Source organism: Podarcis muralis, chromosome 6 (genome assembly GCF_964188315.1).
Source record: "Podarcis muralis chromosome 6, rPodMur119.hap1.1, whole genome shotgun sequence".
NCBI classification, from domain to species: domain Eukaryota; kingdom Metazoa; phylum Chordata; class Lepidosauria; order Squamata; family Lacertidae; genus Podarcis; species Podarcis muralis.
Genome location: NC_135660.1, coordinates 81,050,728 through 81,066,070, shown reverse-complemented (window position 1 = coordinate 81,066,070; position 15,343 = coordinate 81,050,728). Strand labels below are relative to the sequence as shown.

The 15,343-nt window shown below is 45.0% G+C and overlaps 1 protein-coding gene and 1 long non-coding RNA gene across 19 annotated transcripts in view; one reads left to right on the top strand and one right to left on the bottom strand.

Annotated features, from left to right (window-relative positions):
- ZMIZ1 (zinc finger MIZ-type containing 1) overlaps positions 1–14,424 on the top strand; it is a 366,767-nt gene extending 352,343 nt beyond the window's left edge. For all 17 annotated transcript variants that reach the window (XM_028729170.2, XM_028729169.2, XM_028729172.2 and 14 more), the window contains 3 exons: positions 1,232–1,398; positions 6,885–7,133; positions 9,359–14,424. In XM_028729170.2, coding sequence (XP_028585003.2) covers positions 1,232–1,398; positions 6,885–7,133; positions 9,359–9,466 — 524 coding nt within the window. In that variant the 3' untranslated portion in view covers positions 9,467–14,424. The remainder of the gene's footprint in view (positions 1–1,231; positions 1,399–6,884; positions 7,134–9,358) is intronic.
- The window catches only part of LOC114597074 (uncharacterized), a 28,638-nt gene that overhangs the window by 1,064 nt on the left and 12,231 nt on the right, over positions 1–15,343 (bottom strand). Inside the window, exons 3-6 of one of the 2 annotated variants that reach the window (XR_013393298.1) lie at positions 8,073–8,109; positions 6,946–7,185; positions 6,379–6,466; positions 5,773–5,867 (exon numbers count right to left, since the gene is read on the bottom strand). This is a non-coding gene — a long non-coding RNA (uncharacterized LOC114597074). The remainder of the gene's footprint in view (positions 1–5,772; positions 5,868–6,378; positions 6,467–6,945; positions 7,186–8,072; positions 8,110–15,343) is intronic. The other variant, XR_003706695.2, reaches the window with a different exon arrangement.

Here is a 15,343-nt window from a genome sequence, read left to right as displayed (position 1 = left end):
TGGAGCAAGGTTTTAATCAACAAGTTTCACACGGGTGATTTAGACTTAATTATTAACCTTCACATTTCGGCATACTGTGTTACAACTTGTAGAAAATTGTGATGTGTACATAAGAGACATGTATCAAGAGCTTCCTGCTCTTAAATCAGTGCTGTGAAAGGTAGGGAGGTGGGGGCTGCTAAGCTCTGCAAGACATGCAACCTGATCATATGTATATTGCTTAGAAGCCAATCCCACTGCGTTCAGTGGGGTGCACCCCCGAGTCAGCATGCAAAGGATGGCAGCCTTAGCCGGTTTGCAGATTAGCAAAGTGAGAATTAGCAAGGCTCTGCTGTATTTACATGACAGATCAAAGCCTCCGCTTCCCCAAGAAATAGTCTTACACAGCTAATGACTTCTGTTCCTCTGAGATTAAATTTCTCCTCAAATTGAGCTTGTGCCGGAAAGCAAATGATGCAGATGCTTCAAGTCCCATCAAACTCTGTTTTGGCTTGACTGTTGTAAAGCTGCTGCTCTTCAGTTGACAAAACTGTATCCCCTCTGGGCAAGCTGCAAAGCTGCCCTATTATTTCAAAGCTCAACATGATCCTGTTCAGTGGCTTATGTGAAATAACTTAGCAGTTTTAGTTCTGTTCCTAGTTCACAGCATTTAAACCACAAGGGCTGCCATTGCAGTTAAGAGATTTAACTGAGATGCTCAAGGAGTAATGAAATAAAGAAAAAAGACACAGATAGGTTTGAGGGACAGTTGGCCAGGTCAGGAGTAGTAACAGGGGGAGAGGAGATAAAGACACTGCTGAATATAACTCAGTGTGTGTTAAATGTGGGGTTTATGTTTTTGTCTGCATCTCTTTCTCCATCCCATTTTTCCTTATATTTTCATTTTTATTAGATGGCCTGAGCAAGCAGCCTTTGAAACTTTTTTTTTTAACTGACACATGCTGGCTCCGCTTTTTGAACACAACGTATTCCACAGAAATCATTTGTTAGGCAAGCAGTCACATTACAAGTCAACGGTTTATTTATTATATATTTGCCTTATATAATGTCTGTGCGTGTGTGTGTGTGTCAGAATACATATTAGACTATAAAGAGGCAGTAATGTTGTTAACTCCTATATAAAGAGCTCTTATCTCTTATTTTTGAACAAAGATCACATTGTGCGTTTGGGTAAAGGTGTGGATTTGAAGTACTCTTTTAAAGTAACTCTCCCTCTCTTTCTGCTGTCTAGGTAACAGTTACCAAGGTCACAGCAATTTTGATTTTCCACACGGGAATCCTGGTGGAACTTCTATGAATGACTTCATGCATGGGCCTCCTCAGTTGTCACACCCTCCAGACATGCCCAGTAACATGGCAGCTCTTGACAAACCTCTAAGTCACCCCATGCAGGACCCTGTAAGTAATATAATTTCTCAGTTTCTTCTTTGTGAAATAAGCCAAGTCTTCAAAGTAGCTGACAGCTATTAAAAGCAAAACTACTACACTAGCATAAAGAACAATGGCATAATTTTAAAACATGAAATGATAAATCTGTCATTAATAAATTAACCAATCACAGATTTCTGAAGAAACCTTGTTTCGAGAATCACCTGCACTTTAACTACATCTGCCAGTAACAAGCACTGTAAATATTTACTGTAATGTCAAGATCCAAGGTACCGTATTTTTCGCCCCATAGGATGCACCGGCCCATAGGACGTATCAAGTTTTTTTGGGGGGAAATAAAGGGAAAAAAATTATTTCCCCCCCCCCCCAGGCGCTTGTGGGGCCGGCAGCGGGGAGAAGCGCTCTTCTCCCCGCAGCCCGCCTTCAGATCAAGTCCAGGGACAGCAGGAAGATGCGCTGCGTCCCCCAGCTGTCCCCGGAGCTTGTGGGGCAGGCAGCGGGGAGAAGCGCTCTTCTCCCCGCCGCCCGCCTTCAGATCAGGTCCGGGGACAGCAGGAAGACGCGCTGCGCCTCCCAGCTGTCCCCGGAGCTTGTGGGGCAGGCAGCGGGGAGAAGCGCTCTTCTCCCCGCCGCCCGCCTTCAGATCAGGTCCGGGGACAGCAGGAAGACGCGCTGCGCCTCCCAGCTGTCCCCGGAGCTTGTGGGGCAGGCAGCGGGGTCTCCCCGCCGTCAGCCTCCAAACCACTTCGGGAGACAGCGGGATGGCGGCGTTCCGCCTCCCTCTATCCCCCGACCTTGTGGGGCTGGCGCTGGGGCTCTCCTGAAGCCTGGAGAGCGAGAGGGGTTGGTGCGCACCAACCCCCCTCGCTCTCCAGGCTTCAGCGAAAGCCTGCATTCGCCCCATATATCGCCCAGGACCAGTATGAGGGGCAGACCGCGATAATGGTTTCACTCAGCTGTATATCGCTGGTGAAACCACCACCGAGTCCCTCTGCCTCCAGCACCCGGCTGAGGGAGAAACAAACTGCCGAGAGAGAGACTCAAGTGGCAGTGGTTTCCTCAGTGATATACCGCTGAGTGAAACTGTCACCGTGGTCTGCCCCTCATAATGGCAGAGACTGAAACAAGCTGCCTGGATGAGGTGCCAATATAGCTTGTTCCTCCCCCCCCCCCCCCCACTTCTTTTAACTGCTTGGCTGAGGCGTGCGCTGCTGCCCTTGCCTCAGCCAAGCAGTTTTACAGAGTCCCCAACCTGCTGGTGGCTTGTAGAAGCCGCCGCTGCCGGGCTCCATTAAAGTGCTCCCGCTTCCCAGCTGAGATATCTCCAAGCCAGTTCCTGCTTGCACAGGAGCTGGATCAGGGCTGCTCAGCTAGGGAGGTGCAGGCTCCACCACACTCTTCTACTGAGGGATGCACGGCTGCGCTCCCCTCAACAGGGAAGTTTAAAGGAGCACTGCCTGAAGGCAGCCAGGCAGAGCAGGGCTCTGGTGAGCCTCCTCTAAACTTCCCTGTTGAGGGAAGCGCAGTTTCCAGGTCGGGATCCCTCAGCTAGGAAGCCAGGGCTTTCCGCCCCCCAGCTGAGCAGCAGGCAGGAGGCAGCTGCATTTTCCCCAGCCCACAAGACACTCCTCAGTTCCCACCGTGAGAGCAGAGGCAGTTTCTCCCAGCACCTCACCAGCCGGGGCCGATGCACCTTGTTTCAACATCGCCCAGTCCTAGTGGGTAGATAGTTGCCCTACTGGTAAGTCTGTGGGTGATCTGCACCAGGGCTGGGCGATGTCACCTTTTCAACATCACAATATTGAAACGGAGGGAGAAACAAGCTGCATTGGCCAGGAGCTGAGGCCAGTACAGCTTGCTCCAGGCACTGGGGATGGAGGGAATCAGCCAGGTGGCTGCAGCCAAGTGCACAACTGTCAGGCTCTGTTTGCAAGGCTGCCTCCCTCCCAGCATCAGCACCGCTCCTCAAGGCACAGGGTGCAAGCCACTCTATCTGCGCCTTGTGGAGCAGGGCTAGCAAGTGCTGGGCCCAGCAGCCTCTGCACCGCCTAGCTGCCTTCCCCCGGGAGGAAAGACCTAGCCCACCCTCAAGTGCAGACCTGCTGCCTTGGCACAGAAGTCTAAGGGAGCCCCCCCCCCCAATCTCCAGCTTGCACAAGCTGGGGGACACGAAGCAACCCGTTACCCACCTGAGGGAGCTCATCTGTGAGCAGGAAAAGGATGGGGCTCCCTCAGTTGGCGAGCAGGAGCACTTTAATGGAGCCCCCACCCCCTGTGCAAGCCAGTGGTGGGTCAGGATCTCCGTCAAACTGCTTGGCTGAAGGAAGGGCAGTGGCACACTCCTCAGCCAAGCTGCATCACGCCTCACCGATGCAGCTTGCTTCTCCCTCTGTGCTGGTATGAGGGCAGACTGTGATGGCAGCTTCACTCAGCGGTATATCTTTGGTGAAACCGCCACCGCTCCCGAGTCCCTCTGCTACCAACGCCAAGGGAGAGGGACTCAGGAGCGGTGGCAGTTTCAGCCACCATTGCAATCTGCCCTCATACCAGTCCTGGGCGATAGATCACCCAGGCCTAATTTGCACTAGATCAGCAAAAATGTCTCACTCCCAAACGTTCAACAAGAACAAGCCCATTTCTTCTACTTATATCAGGCTAATAAAATGAAGAAAGCCATCCTTTCTGTTAATTTCCTGAAAACAAAACCTTAGATTCAGAAAGAGCTCAGAGGCACCCTGTTTAATTCCAACTATGTCTTTTACACCTGGCTTTTATTGTTATATCTTGGGGGTCTAGTAGGGAAAAAAATATGAAGTGCTACTACTCTGCCCTTCCAAAAATGTTCTTTACCCAGTGTTAGTTAGTTACCGTATTTTTCGCACTTTAGGACGCACCGGTCCATAGGACGCACCTAGATTTGGGGGGGGGGGATTTATTCGCCCCCGCCAGGCGCGGGGCTGGGGTGGGGGAAGCCCGAGCTTCCCCCTCCCCCAGAACGGGACCCAGAGCCATGCCGAAGCTGCGCGCAGCTTTGGCATTGCTCTGGGAGCTTGCGGGGCTGGGGGAGGAGGAAGCCTCCGCCAGCCTCCAAACCATGTCGGGAGACAGCGGGATGGCGCGCTGCGCCTCTCCCGCTGTCCCCCGAGTTTGCGGGGCTGGCGACGGGGAGGAGCAGGCTTCTCCCCCCCGCCAGCCTTCTAGCCAAGTCGGGGGACAGCGGGAAGAACGTGCTGCGCCTCTCCCGCTGTCCCCCGAGTTTGCGGGGCTGGCGACGGGGAGGAGCAGGCTTCTCCCGCCCCCCCCCCCCCGCCAGCCTTCTAGCCAAGTCGGGGGACAGCGGGAAGGGCGTGCTGCGCCTCTCCCGCAGTCCCCCGAGTTTGCGGGGCTGGCGACGGGGAGCAGGAGGCTTCTCTCCCCCCCCCCCGCCAGCCTTCTAGCCAAGTCAGGGGAAAGCGGGAAGGGTGCGCTGCGCCTCTCCCCCTGTCTCCCGAGTTTGCGGGGCTGGCGACGGAGAGGAGCAGGCTTCTCCCCCCCCCCCCCCGCCAGCCTTCTAGCCAAGTCAGGGGAAAGCGGGATGGCGGCGTTCCGCCTCCCCGCTGTCCCCCGAGCTTGTGGGGCTGGCGGTGGGGCTCTCCTGAAGCCTGGAGAGTGAGAGGGGTCGGTGCGGACCGACCCCTCTCGCTCTCCAGGCTTCAGCGAAAGCCTGCATTCGCACCATAGGACGCACACACATTTCCCCTTCATTTTTGGAGGGGGAAAAGTGCGTCCTATAGTGCGAAAAATACGGTAGTTAGTTAGTTAAAAAACTTCCCAACTTATCAGCATCTGTACTGGTGGATTAGTAAAGGAAATGTCTTATCTTCCTGCTTCTGCAAGGGCAGATACCCAATTCCTCAGTTTCCAGCCTTGACTGGGAAGGAAAGGATCTAAGTAGCAGGCCATTTTGGAGTGTACTGTAACATGGGGTATTGGCCCATGTGTGCCTTCTCAAATGATAGCATATACTTTTTGTATTCTTCCCTCTCTCTGTACTGATGTGAGGTCCCACTGCTATCACCCTTCCCTTTTGACTGCCTCAGGTGTGAGAGGCAGAGGGAGGCATGAAGGAAAAGCTATAGGTCCGTTGAACTCCCCCCTCCAAGTATAGAGGGGAGGGCACAACCACATAAAGAAATCAAAAGGGAAGGTGATGGCAGAAGGGAGCATGGAAACTGTCTACCAGGGTATGAAATGATAAATCAGTCAGTAAGGTACTATATACCCCAAACAAAACTGGCAAATTAAATGTTGCTGTCTTAGAGATGTCTGCATGTGCAATGGGGCTATTTGCCTCTGTGCTCTTTTAAATCCCTTTGGAAAGTAGAGAGCAAAATATTGGCTCACCAGGAGCTGGCTTCTTGGAATATGGAGAAGCATAAGCACGTGCTGCCTTCTCTCACACCTGATAGCATGGAAGTCTTCACTTTTGCAGCATTCACCTGTAAGGAAGAAAAGAACTGATGCTAAACTGGCCAGTGTAGTGTAGTATAGACTGCAGTGATCAGTTGCTTAAAATATAAGAATGCCTACTTGAGTGTTCTGATAGTTTTAAAACAACTTTATTGTAACCAAATTTAACTAATTGCATACTATAGAAGTGTCTTTTATATTAATACGTCTGCTGTGTTCTAGAATTCTTGCACTTCCTGTTCATTTGCATTGTGTTTTTGTGCTCATGCTATCTTTTTGCATCTTTATGTCAGCTGAATGTAGGGACATCCTTTAAAACTATTCATGCACTTATTTTTCTCCATGGTGCTAAAGTCAGTTTGCAAGGCATGCTCTGGCATTAAAAGGAGGCCTGGACAAAAGGAGGAAACAAACACACATGTTTCACTAGATACAGACACGCATAATCATTAATCTGTGTGTGTGGCCCAGTAGCATTATCTGGAGGGTATTTTTATTTTTATGAGAACTACGTGAACTGCCATGTTTCAGTTTCTGTACCTTAATTGGCTTAAGGTGAATTTGCTGTGGAAACATCTGTCAAGAGCTGCTTCTTTGATGCGGATGCCTTTTTGCCCAGAAGACGTGACTAAATGAAAACCACAGCAGAACTGATTAAGTTTGCCCACTCAAAAGAAATTCTCCTCCCAGATGATTAAGATCTGTGTTATGAAAGTTAATGTAGACTTCCATCTTTTCCACCATCCTAACAATTTCAGGGCAGGATCTGGATAAAGAGAATTTTGGTCCCCTACCAAGCTACCTTTTATCCCATGCATTTATTTATTTTTACTGGCACCTCCTAAATTCTGAGGGCTCATGATCCTGCACATTGTTTCCCCCCTGGCGGCAAACGCCTGTCCAAGCCTAGCATTTTGCAATATGAGTTTTGCATTAATGATAAACTAATTTAGAGTGACAAAGATTTTATTTCCTCCCCCTGCCATTTCTGAGCCTTGTACCATGTAGCCTCACTTTTCCTTTCCTGCTTCTTTCCTCCTCCGCAGATCCCTCACCCCGGCAGCACTGATCAGTCCCATAGTTCCATGCAGCAAGGTTTGCACGTACCTCATCCCAGCAGCCAGTCAGGGCAGCCATTACATCACAGCGGTCCTCCTACCCAGCCGTCCCGGCAGCCGCCACAGGCCGCTCCTAGCAACCATCCACACAATGACCTGGCCTTTAACCCCTCCTCAGCCTTAGAAGGTCAGGCTGGTGGGCAGGGGACATCTGATATGCCGGAGCCTTCGCTGGATGTAAGTTTGTGTCATTCTGTCATCTGCTTGCTTAAGAATGTGCCTCGAGTTTCTGCAGGAATTAATAAAAAAATTAAAAGGAACAGCTTTCATAGCACATGCCCTCATTTTATGCATTGTTTCTTGCATTTCTTCACTGCAGCTGACAACTCAGACTCCATGTCACGCAAGTGGTGTCTTTCCCTTGACAAGGGTGGGTAGGTAGGGGCTGGGTTTGGGGGAAACAAGCTTTCTGTGTGAGAAATAGGCCACAAAACATTTTAGTTATTATTGATGTTTATATAGCACTTATCTGACTAACATACATTTTAAAAAGGGATGGGTTTTAGAAGTTGAATACCACCCTGAGCAATCAGCTACTTACTTACTTTATTTATTTAGACTTAAATGTCATCAGGCTTGATTTTCAAAAAGAATGGAATAGTTCCATAATTTATTGGGCCAACCAGCTGATAAAAAGCTGAAGGTCTGAGTGGTAGAGAGATTTTTCTTCTGACAGACATAGAATGTTGAAATCTGTGGCTGAGTCTGGGAGCAGACTTGTATAAGTTTCCATTTTTTAATGTGTTTTGTTTCTGAATGGGAACATCTGAATGATTCTCCCTTCTTGACTAGTGTTTTAAGATGGTAAGGCTTGTTACCAGGTTGTGCTGTAGTTTGGCACCTAGCGATAGATACCATGCATTTCCCTCCTAGGAGGAGAAGATGCCATTTAGTCCCCAAGAAAACCATACATTCTATTGCTATTTAGGACAAAATAAGCTATAGGCAACAAAGGAACAGGTTTTGCAAAAAGAAGAACATCTTAGAAAAGAGAGGAAAAGCAGCCATGTGTGCAAAAGACTTTGTAGAAAAGTGCTCCAGAATGGGGTGGGGAATTCTCATCCATACAAAGGTTTCATTACAGTCAAAAACCCACAGAGTTTCATATCAACTTACATTCTACTTGTCCAAGGATATTGGTCACTTGGGTGCCCTGAAAACAAATGAGATTGTTGGTGAAGGCTATGACAACTATACAGCTACAGCCTCTGTGGCCTTGGCCAAAGAGAACACTATGAATTATAATTGCAAGCCTTTTTGAATCGCTGTCAAGCCAGAGTTGAAATATTTTCATTCAACAGGTATCTGACTTACATCTGTTCATGTATTTCAGGAATGCTGTAAGGTACAGTACAGATGATTCAAAGGGAACAGATTATATTAGCTAAACTGGACATAGTCACACCAGGCAGCATTGATTCACTTTTAACTATATTAACTAGTTGGCGAGTGATTGTGGAATTTAACCTTTTCAGAAATAGAACCAAAGGGTAAACAAACAATTTCTGAATTTCCAACAATAGGATTGTTTGTGAGATCATAGCATATTAATCTGTACATGGTATTTACACTTTCTCCTAGGAAGTATCATAGCTGAAACTAAAATGCAGAATATTTGTGTGTGACTTTTAAAGAAACCCCTACAGACCATCTTATATACATGCTAACCTTTTCAGGTGGTGATAGCTCATAGATGCCATTTGCAGAATGTGCTGCATTATCTGTATGCCATATTTATTTATTTGCAGTATTTTTAACCTGCTTTTCACCTGTAAAGGCTCTCAGAGTGGCTGACAAAGATACGCTGACCACAGTGGAAAACTGCCCATAATATTGTGAGGCTGCTGTACCACCTCATCTTGGCTCGAGTACTACCTTGGCACAAAATAACTTACAAGGCATGTCAGTGTGTCCTAGAGCTAAAACAAATGGGCAGAAGCCCTGTGTATTATTGAACTGCACCTTTTCAGGTGGGAGTGAATATTTGAATGCTCTGCCACATGAAAAGCTCCCCTGTGCATACAAAGCAACATGCTAGGGAGAGAGATTTGAGCTAGATTCCCCGCACCACGTGCAATTTTTCTGTAGGTGTAGAGAATTTTTTATATGGTAGGGAGGGGGCCACTCAGAAAAAGTGTTTCTTGGCACAGGAGCCCATATAATGCTTCAGTTACATGGAGGATCGCCATGCCAACAGCCATGTAGCACTGGAGTGGAAATTCTTCCTGTAATTAGGCTGGCTATCATATATAAAGGACTCTCTTCTCTACCCATCAAGAAAATTTACAGACACATTTTGAGAGCTTTATCTGCCAGCAAATGTGGAGCGAAAAACATGCCATTTGCCAGCTACTTCACCCCTGTGATGATGCTGCCTTCAAAATTTCCTCTTTCTTTTCCAGCTGCTTCCAGAACTCACGAATCCAGATGAGCTACTTTCATACTTGGATCCTCCTGACTTACCAAGCAATAGCAATGATGACCTTCTTTCTCTTTTTGAGAACAACTGAAGCCTTCTGTGTTTTGTCCCCCAACACCTCACACTTGTTTGACAAGTCTGTAGCTTCACGGTGAGGAATCCCAAGCCACCCTTTTTTCACAAGGACAAACTCACAACTTAAGCAAATGGTGCACACTCCCTACTTAACTTCATCTCAGAACTGCTTGAGTCAAGCTTCATCAACTGCGGTGGGGAAAAGCAAGAGGACAGTAAGGTGGTGACCTCACAGACTGCCACTCTACTTCACAGATCGATTGTGCAGCTGTGGAAACCTCACTTGTTAATTATGCAGAGAGATAAAAGAGTTTTGGGATATGCCTAGAGAGAAGCAGCCCAGTAGAAACCAGTCTCAGCAAGGGAAGAAAGGCAACAGAACTATGCTAAGCGACCAGTTTCAGAAAGTCCTTCCAACTTGTGTTCTTCCATTAAGTTCTCTCTCCCTCCTGCCCTAATGCTGTATTGTCTGTTCCACTATGTTCCTTCCCTCCCTCTCCCAGTACACTTCTGTCGGACACAATAAGGACAAAACTTATTTGGCAGCACATTTAGACTAGCCAAACAAACTCAGAAACATAAAACAAATACCAAAAAGCACAAAAAAACCAATAAAGATGTCACAAGTAGGATAAAAATACAAAATGCAGCCAAGGGAGGCATCTGTTTCTTAAGACAGTGGTTTCTCCATTGTGGAAGAGTCCAGTGAATCTCCAGGGTATGGCAAGCGTGCTTTTCTATATCGTAGCAATCTTTTTTTTTTTTTTTTTACTATTCTTAGAGGAAGGGTAGTTACCTTGCTCTGACACAGATACGTGGACACCTTGTTTTCTTCTGTCCTTCTCTTTCCCTTTCTTTTTTTCTTCTTCTTAAGGGATTTGGTTTCAGATTACTGCCTTTTGTGACAATAAAGCAGCCAGCTATTAAAAGGGGGCAGACCATATTCACATATGAAGTAGGAGAAGAGAAAAACTGTAAACCGTTGATCCATCACCAAGAGCTTTCGATTTTTGTAACCTGCGAAGTTTGTTCACTGCTCAGTTCCTAACAGGAAAATGTAGCAAAAGTGTGGAGAAAAAGAGCTCTCACTTCAAGATATTTGGGGGCGGGGAGAGAGATAGAGGGGAAAACTGTTCACAATTGTTTGGAATTGAAGGAGACGTTTGCAATAAGAGTCTCCTTATCTCTCCCCCCCACCCTCCGATGCTTTGCTTTGCATTTTCCAAATTGTGTTATGTGGCTCTGCCTTTTCGTTTCTCTTTTTCAGTTTTAATGTATCATTTAGCTGCCAGGACCTTTTCCCTCTTCTTTTCAAAAAATATATTTCCAAGGATAATGGGCACGGGAACAGTAAGTTCCTTTGGTACCACCGTACAGCAGGCTCTCGTGCCACAATGCTTCCGTGGTATTTGTGCTTCTCATGTGGTTGCTTCCCTCCTGCACGAGCTTCCAGTCACTTCTGGGCCCATTTCTGCGTCCTCTCCGTCGTTCTCTCTTTATAAATTTTGTATAGTACCTGTGTGTTAAGACGTGCATGTGTGCCAACTTTGCCCTTGCGGGCCAACATTTCATCTTCTGCCTACTGTGTACAGAATATTGCTTTTTTTGTGGATAATACACCTTGATTGCTTCGTCCCCTGTTCGGAATCCAATCCAATCGTCCCATCTTTGATTTCAGCAGTAGGCTTTCGATTTTGTGCCAGATGGAACTCTTGCGTGTTGGTTTCAGTGTGTAAGCTCCACCCACCTTGCCCTCTGCGAATGGCATGAGCTGTGCATTCCATTCTGAATTTGCTCTCCTCACCAAAGTCATGCTTGTAAATTCTTTGAGCATTTGTTCTTAGCATCTACCACCACTGCTGTATTTGCATCTTGTTATATATATATATGCTAGTCGACAGCACCTTGCTGTAGATATTACAGGAAATGGCAGTTTTAGTTCTTATATTATTTTCCAGTTAGGAGTGTTGAATTTGTAAACATTTTATGTAGAGATGTTCCTACATTTACCTTTCCTTTCCCCTCCCCACCCTTATTATTGAGGTTTTTATTTTGTTCCTTTTTTCAAGAGAAGCGCTGTTCATTATGCAAGATCAATTATTTTAAGAATTGCTGTTGTAAATACCTTTTGTGAATATTTTAGTATTGTCTTTGATTATTATATTCAACATTTTCACGATCTGGATATACATGTGTTTTTAAAATACATAGTCAGGGGGAGCGGGTCTTTTTTCTTTTCTTTTTGTAAAGGGTTCTTGGACTAAGGGAGCATCGATTTTTCCTTCTGATAAATTAGCCCTATCAGTTTCTTCAACAAATATTCTACATCTGGCCAGTGTCCTCAGCAGCCCAGCAAAGAAATGGTTGTGTGACTGTCCTAACCTGTATCACCCTAGACTTCTGCTTTGTAGGCAAAGAAGCTATTTCTAAGGCTCTCACTTACATCCCTCTGAAAAGGATGCTGGCCTATGCGTAGAAGAGGGGAAAGCAGTACAGAATATAGTTTCTTATCCTGTATATACATAGCAAAGGATCTTTATTATTGGACACCTGGTGCCACAACTATTATATGGTGGCACAACTGAGATGGGACACCACTGTGACACTGAAGTCTAGAGCTTCCTTCCATTTTCTTTTGTTTTCATTTTAGTAGCTTTCCCCCTGCACCATTCTGCTGCATCATTTACATAATCAATGAAATCATTTGTATGAGCAGCTAAGGCTAATAATTTGACGCATTATTCTTAATTTTTTAAAAAGCCTCTCACACACAATCTATGAGCTCTAAACCGAATGCCACACACTTGTCGTAGCCATGTATTGTGGCCCACCAGTAGTGCAATAAAGCTTCCGGTTCCACTGTTTATTGAAAAAGCAAAAAATAAATAAATAAATAAATAAATAAAAATACCTCTGAATACCAGTTGCTGGAAATCACAAGTGAGGAGAGTGTTGCCGTCCTCATGTCCTGCTTGTGTGTTTCCTATAGGCATCTAATTGGCCACTGTGAAAGCGGAATGATGGACTATCAGTAGTCTTTAACCTTTCAGACCCAGGACCTCAAACATGCATTTGGGGATCCATTTCTTAATCTTTTGCCATATATTTGCATGGTAATAGTGCTCCTGTTGTGACACACCTCAGATCAGGTGAGACCCACTAGTGAAAGACTAATAGACTAGTAGACTAGACGCACCTTGGCCCTGCTCCAGCAGAGTTGTTATGTTGTTAGTCAAGCACCTGGTAGGCTACAATACGTGGTGGGTGGGTTGCATTCAGTTTGATGGATCACAAGTTGTGTAGGCCTATGTTAAGCCATATACTGTGCGTTTGCCTGTTCAGCTTCTAGCACTGAATTTTATTTTATTAGCATTGCTCCTCCACTGTTAGATATGCATCTATCAAAACTAGTTACTTGAAAATTGAGGGGTGGTTTTCTGTGTAACTGGAAACGGAACCATTTTAAAGTCAAAATTGTTTAGCTTTTGCTGATGGCAATCAAAATGCAACGTTATATAAAGGTTCCTGTTGAGGAGGCATAAGGTGAGACTCACCTGAGACAAACATATTTGGTATAATAAGGCTTTCTAACATTTGATGAAATCTTCTCTCAAGTAACAGTTAAATGCACATTTTGGCAGCTGTGGATTTCATGTACACTGATTAGTAGAAAGAGACAGATTGACTATGCACAAGGGCTACCTGAGCTGTGTTTGTGAACGGACAGAAGCAAATGCTGAGATCTAGCCATGTACTTGCGTAATAGTTTATCAAAGGGCATATTTATCAAAGAGGCAGCCTTTGTGAAGTCAACCCAGAATGCCCCCAACTTACTCTCTCACACGGCCACATTAGCATCTTATTAAATTACTGGGACTGTTTAAGGATAGTCAAAACAGAAAAAGGTTGATGGTTTTTTCTTATCTGCTCACTGCCATCATGTTATAATGTGGAGAAAACCTGTTAAATAAATAGCAACCCCATGCATGTCTTCTCATAAACAAGGCCCACCAAGTTGGTATAGTGTTGTTTAAGAAATCTGCAATCCTATGCACACTTAACTGAGAAAAAACCCTGATGAATGCTTCTGAGTAGACATACATAGGATTGTTCTGTAAATTAGTTGTTTTTGTGTTGAAGGGCAAAATTATATCACCAAAGGTTTTTTAATTTTATTTTTAAAAAATCCTTGTTTCAGGGGCATTTGCTTTGGGGTTTTGTTTTTTTAATTGTTTCCCTAGAGACACCCACCTGGAAAAGAACCCACAGAGATTTATACTTCTACTGCCAAGACATTATTATTGTTGTTGTTATTATTAATTATTATTAGAGGATTATGAAAACACACTAATGTCTGCAGTGGAGACTCCAGGGACATCTGTACATATGTAAATGGCAAATAGAGACATGTTAACAGAAATGCATTCATTTTCCTTGGAATGTGCATTGTTTTTATTTCGCAGGAAAAAAATAAAGCTTGAAGCTCCATCTTATGTGGAAAATGAATCCTGTTTGTTAGCGTTTGTGAAGTCTCCACATTTGTTTCACTTCTTGTAATATACTCTGGATCCTTTGTGAAAAGAATTTTGTTGCATTTTTTGTTTTTCCCTTCATGTAATAACTAGCTTAAATGTACTAGTCTTATCACCTGTGTATTTTTAGGGTGCTACAAAAATAATGAAGAAAATAAGGGGATTAAATAATAAAAAAGATTGTAACCAAATTCATACTTTGTACAATTTTTTGATATTGTGATCAGAGGAGAATTTTAAAAAGTACAATCGGAATTAACATGCAAAAATGGCCATTGTCTTTGTTTGTACATTGTATGTACAGTACAATGCAATCATTTCATACTTTAAAACTGGTCAGAAAAAAATAATTGTGATTTTTAGTCTTGAAAAACTGTATGTAGTTAGATGATGTGACAACCTAATATTTATCTAATAAATATGTATTCAAATGAAACCTGTATATTAGGTGTTCATGTGGTTATTTTGTATTTAAAAAAATCAGATTGACTATTGCTAGACATTTATATACTTTCTTGTAACACTGAAAGTACTCTCATTTTTGCTCATGTTATTTTTTTTCTTAAATAAATTTGGAAAATGATGGATGGACTAGTGGGCAAATGTTTTGTAAATCTGAACTTCCTCCTACTTTTCTTTTTTTATAATACTGCTTGGTCCTAATGAAGATCATGTTCTATGCCTATTATGTACACAATTGTATATTTACTTGATGAATACCAAAGGAGGCTATGGGAAAGATTCATTGCACTACAGGAAGCAGGGTTGATGCCAGCTTTCAAGGGGTCCTCAACACGGTCTGGCCAATGGACCCCACCACTATCAATCCTCTTCTCTTGCCCCCACCTCCAGCTGCTGACAATCTGCAGCAGCAGCAGCAGCAGCACTGTCAATTCTTTGCCCACTCAACACGCTCAGTCCTCATTATACTATTTTGGAATTGTTGTTTTTCTAAGTACCCCCTTAACTGCCCCCACCCCAAGAGTTTGCATAGTTCTTGCAAACCTCTCAATTCTCTCAAGCATACTGATCCCTCCCTCTTCTGCATGGGTGGTACTATTTTGGTTAAATAAGAACTGGTAACTCAGATAAAAAGGGTAAAGGACCCCTGACAGTCCAGTCGCCTCTGGGGTTGTGGCGCTCATCTCGTTTTACAGGCCGAGGGAGCTGGAGGTTGTCCGGAGAAAGTTTTTCTGGATCATGTGGCCAGCATGACAGCCGCTTCTGGAGCAACAGAACACCAACACCAGAGCAGCGCACGGAAACACCATTTACCTTCCCGCCGGAGCGGTACCTATTTATCTACTTGCACTTTTTTTGGGGGGGGGGCGTGCTTTCGAACTGCTAGGTTGGCAGGAGCT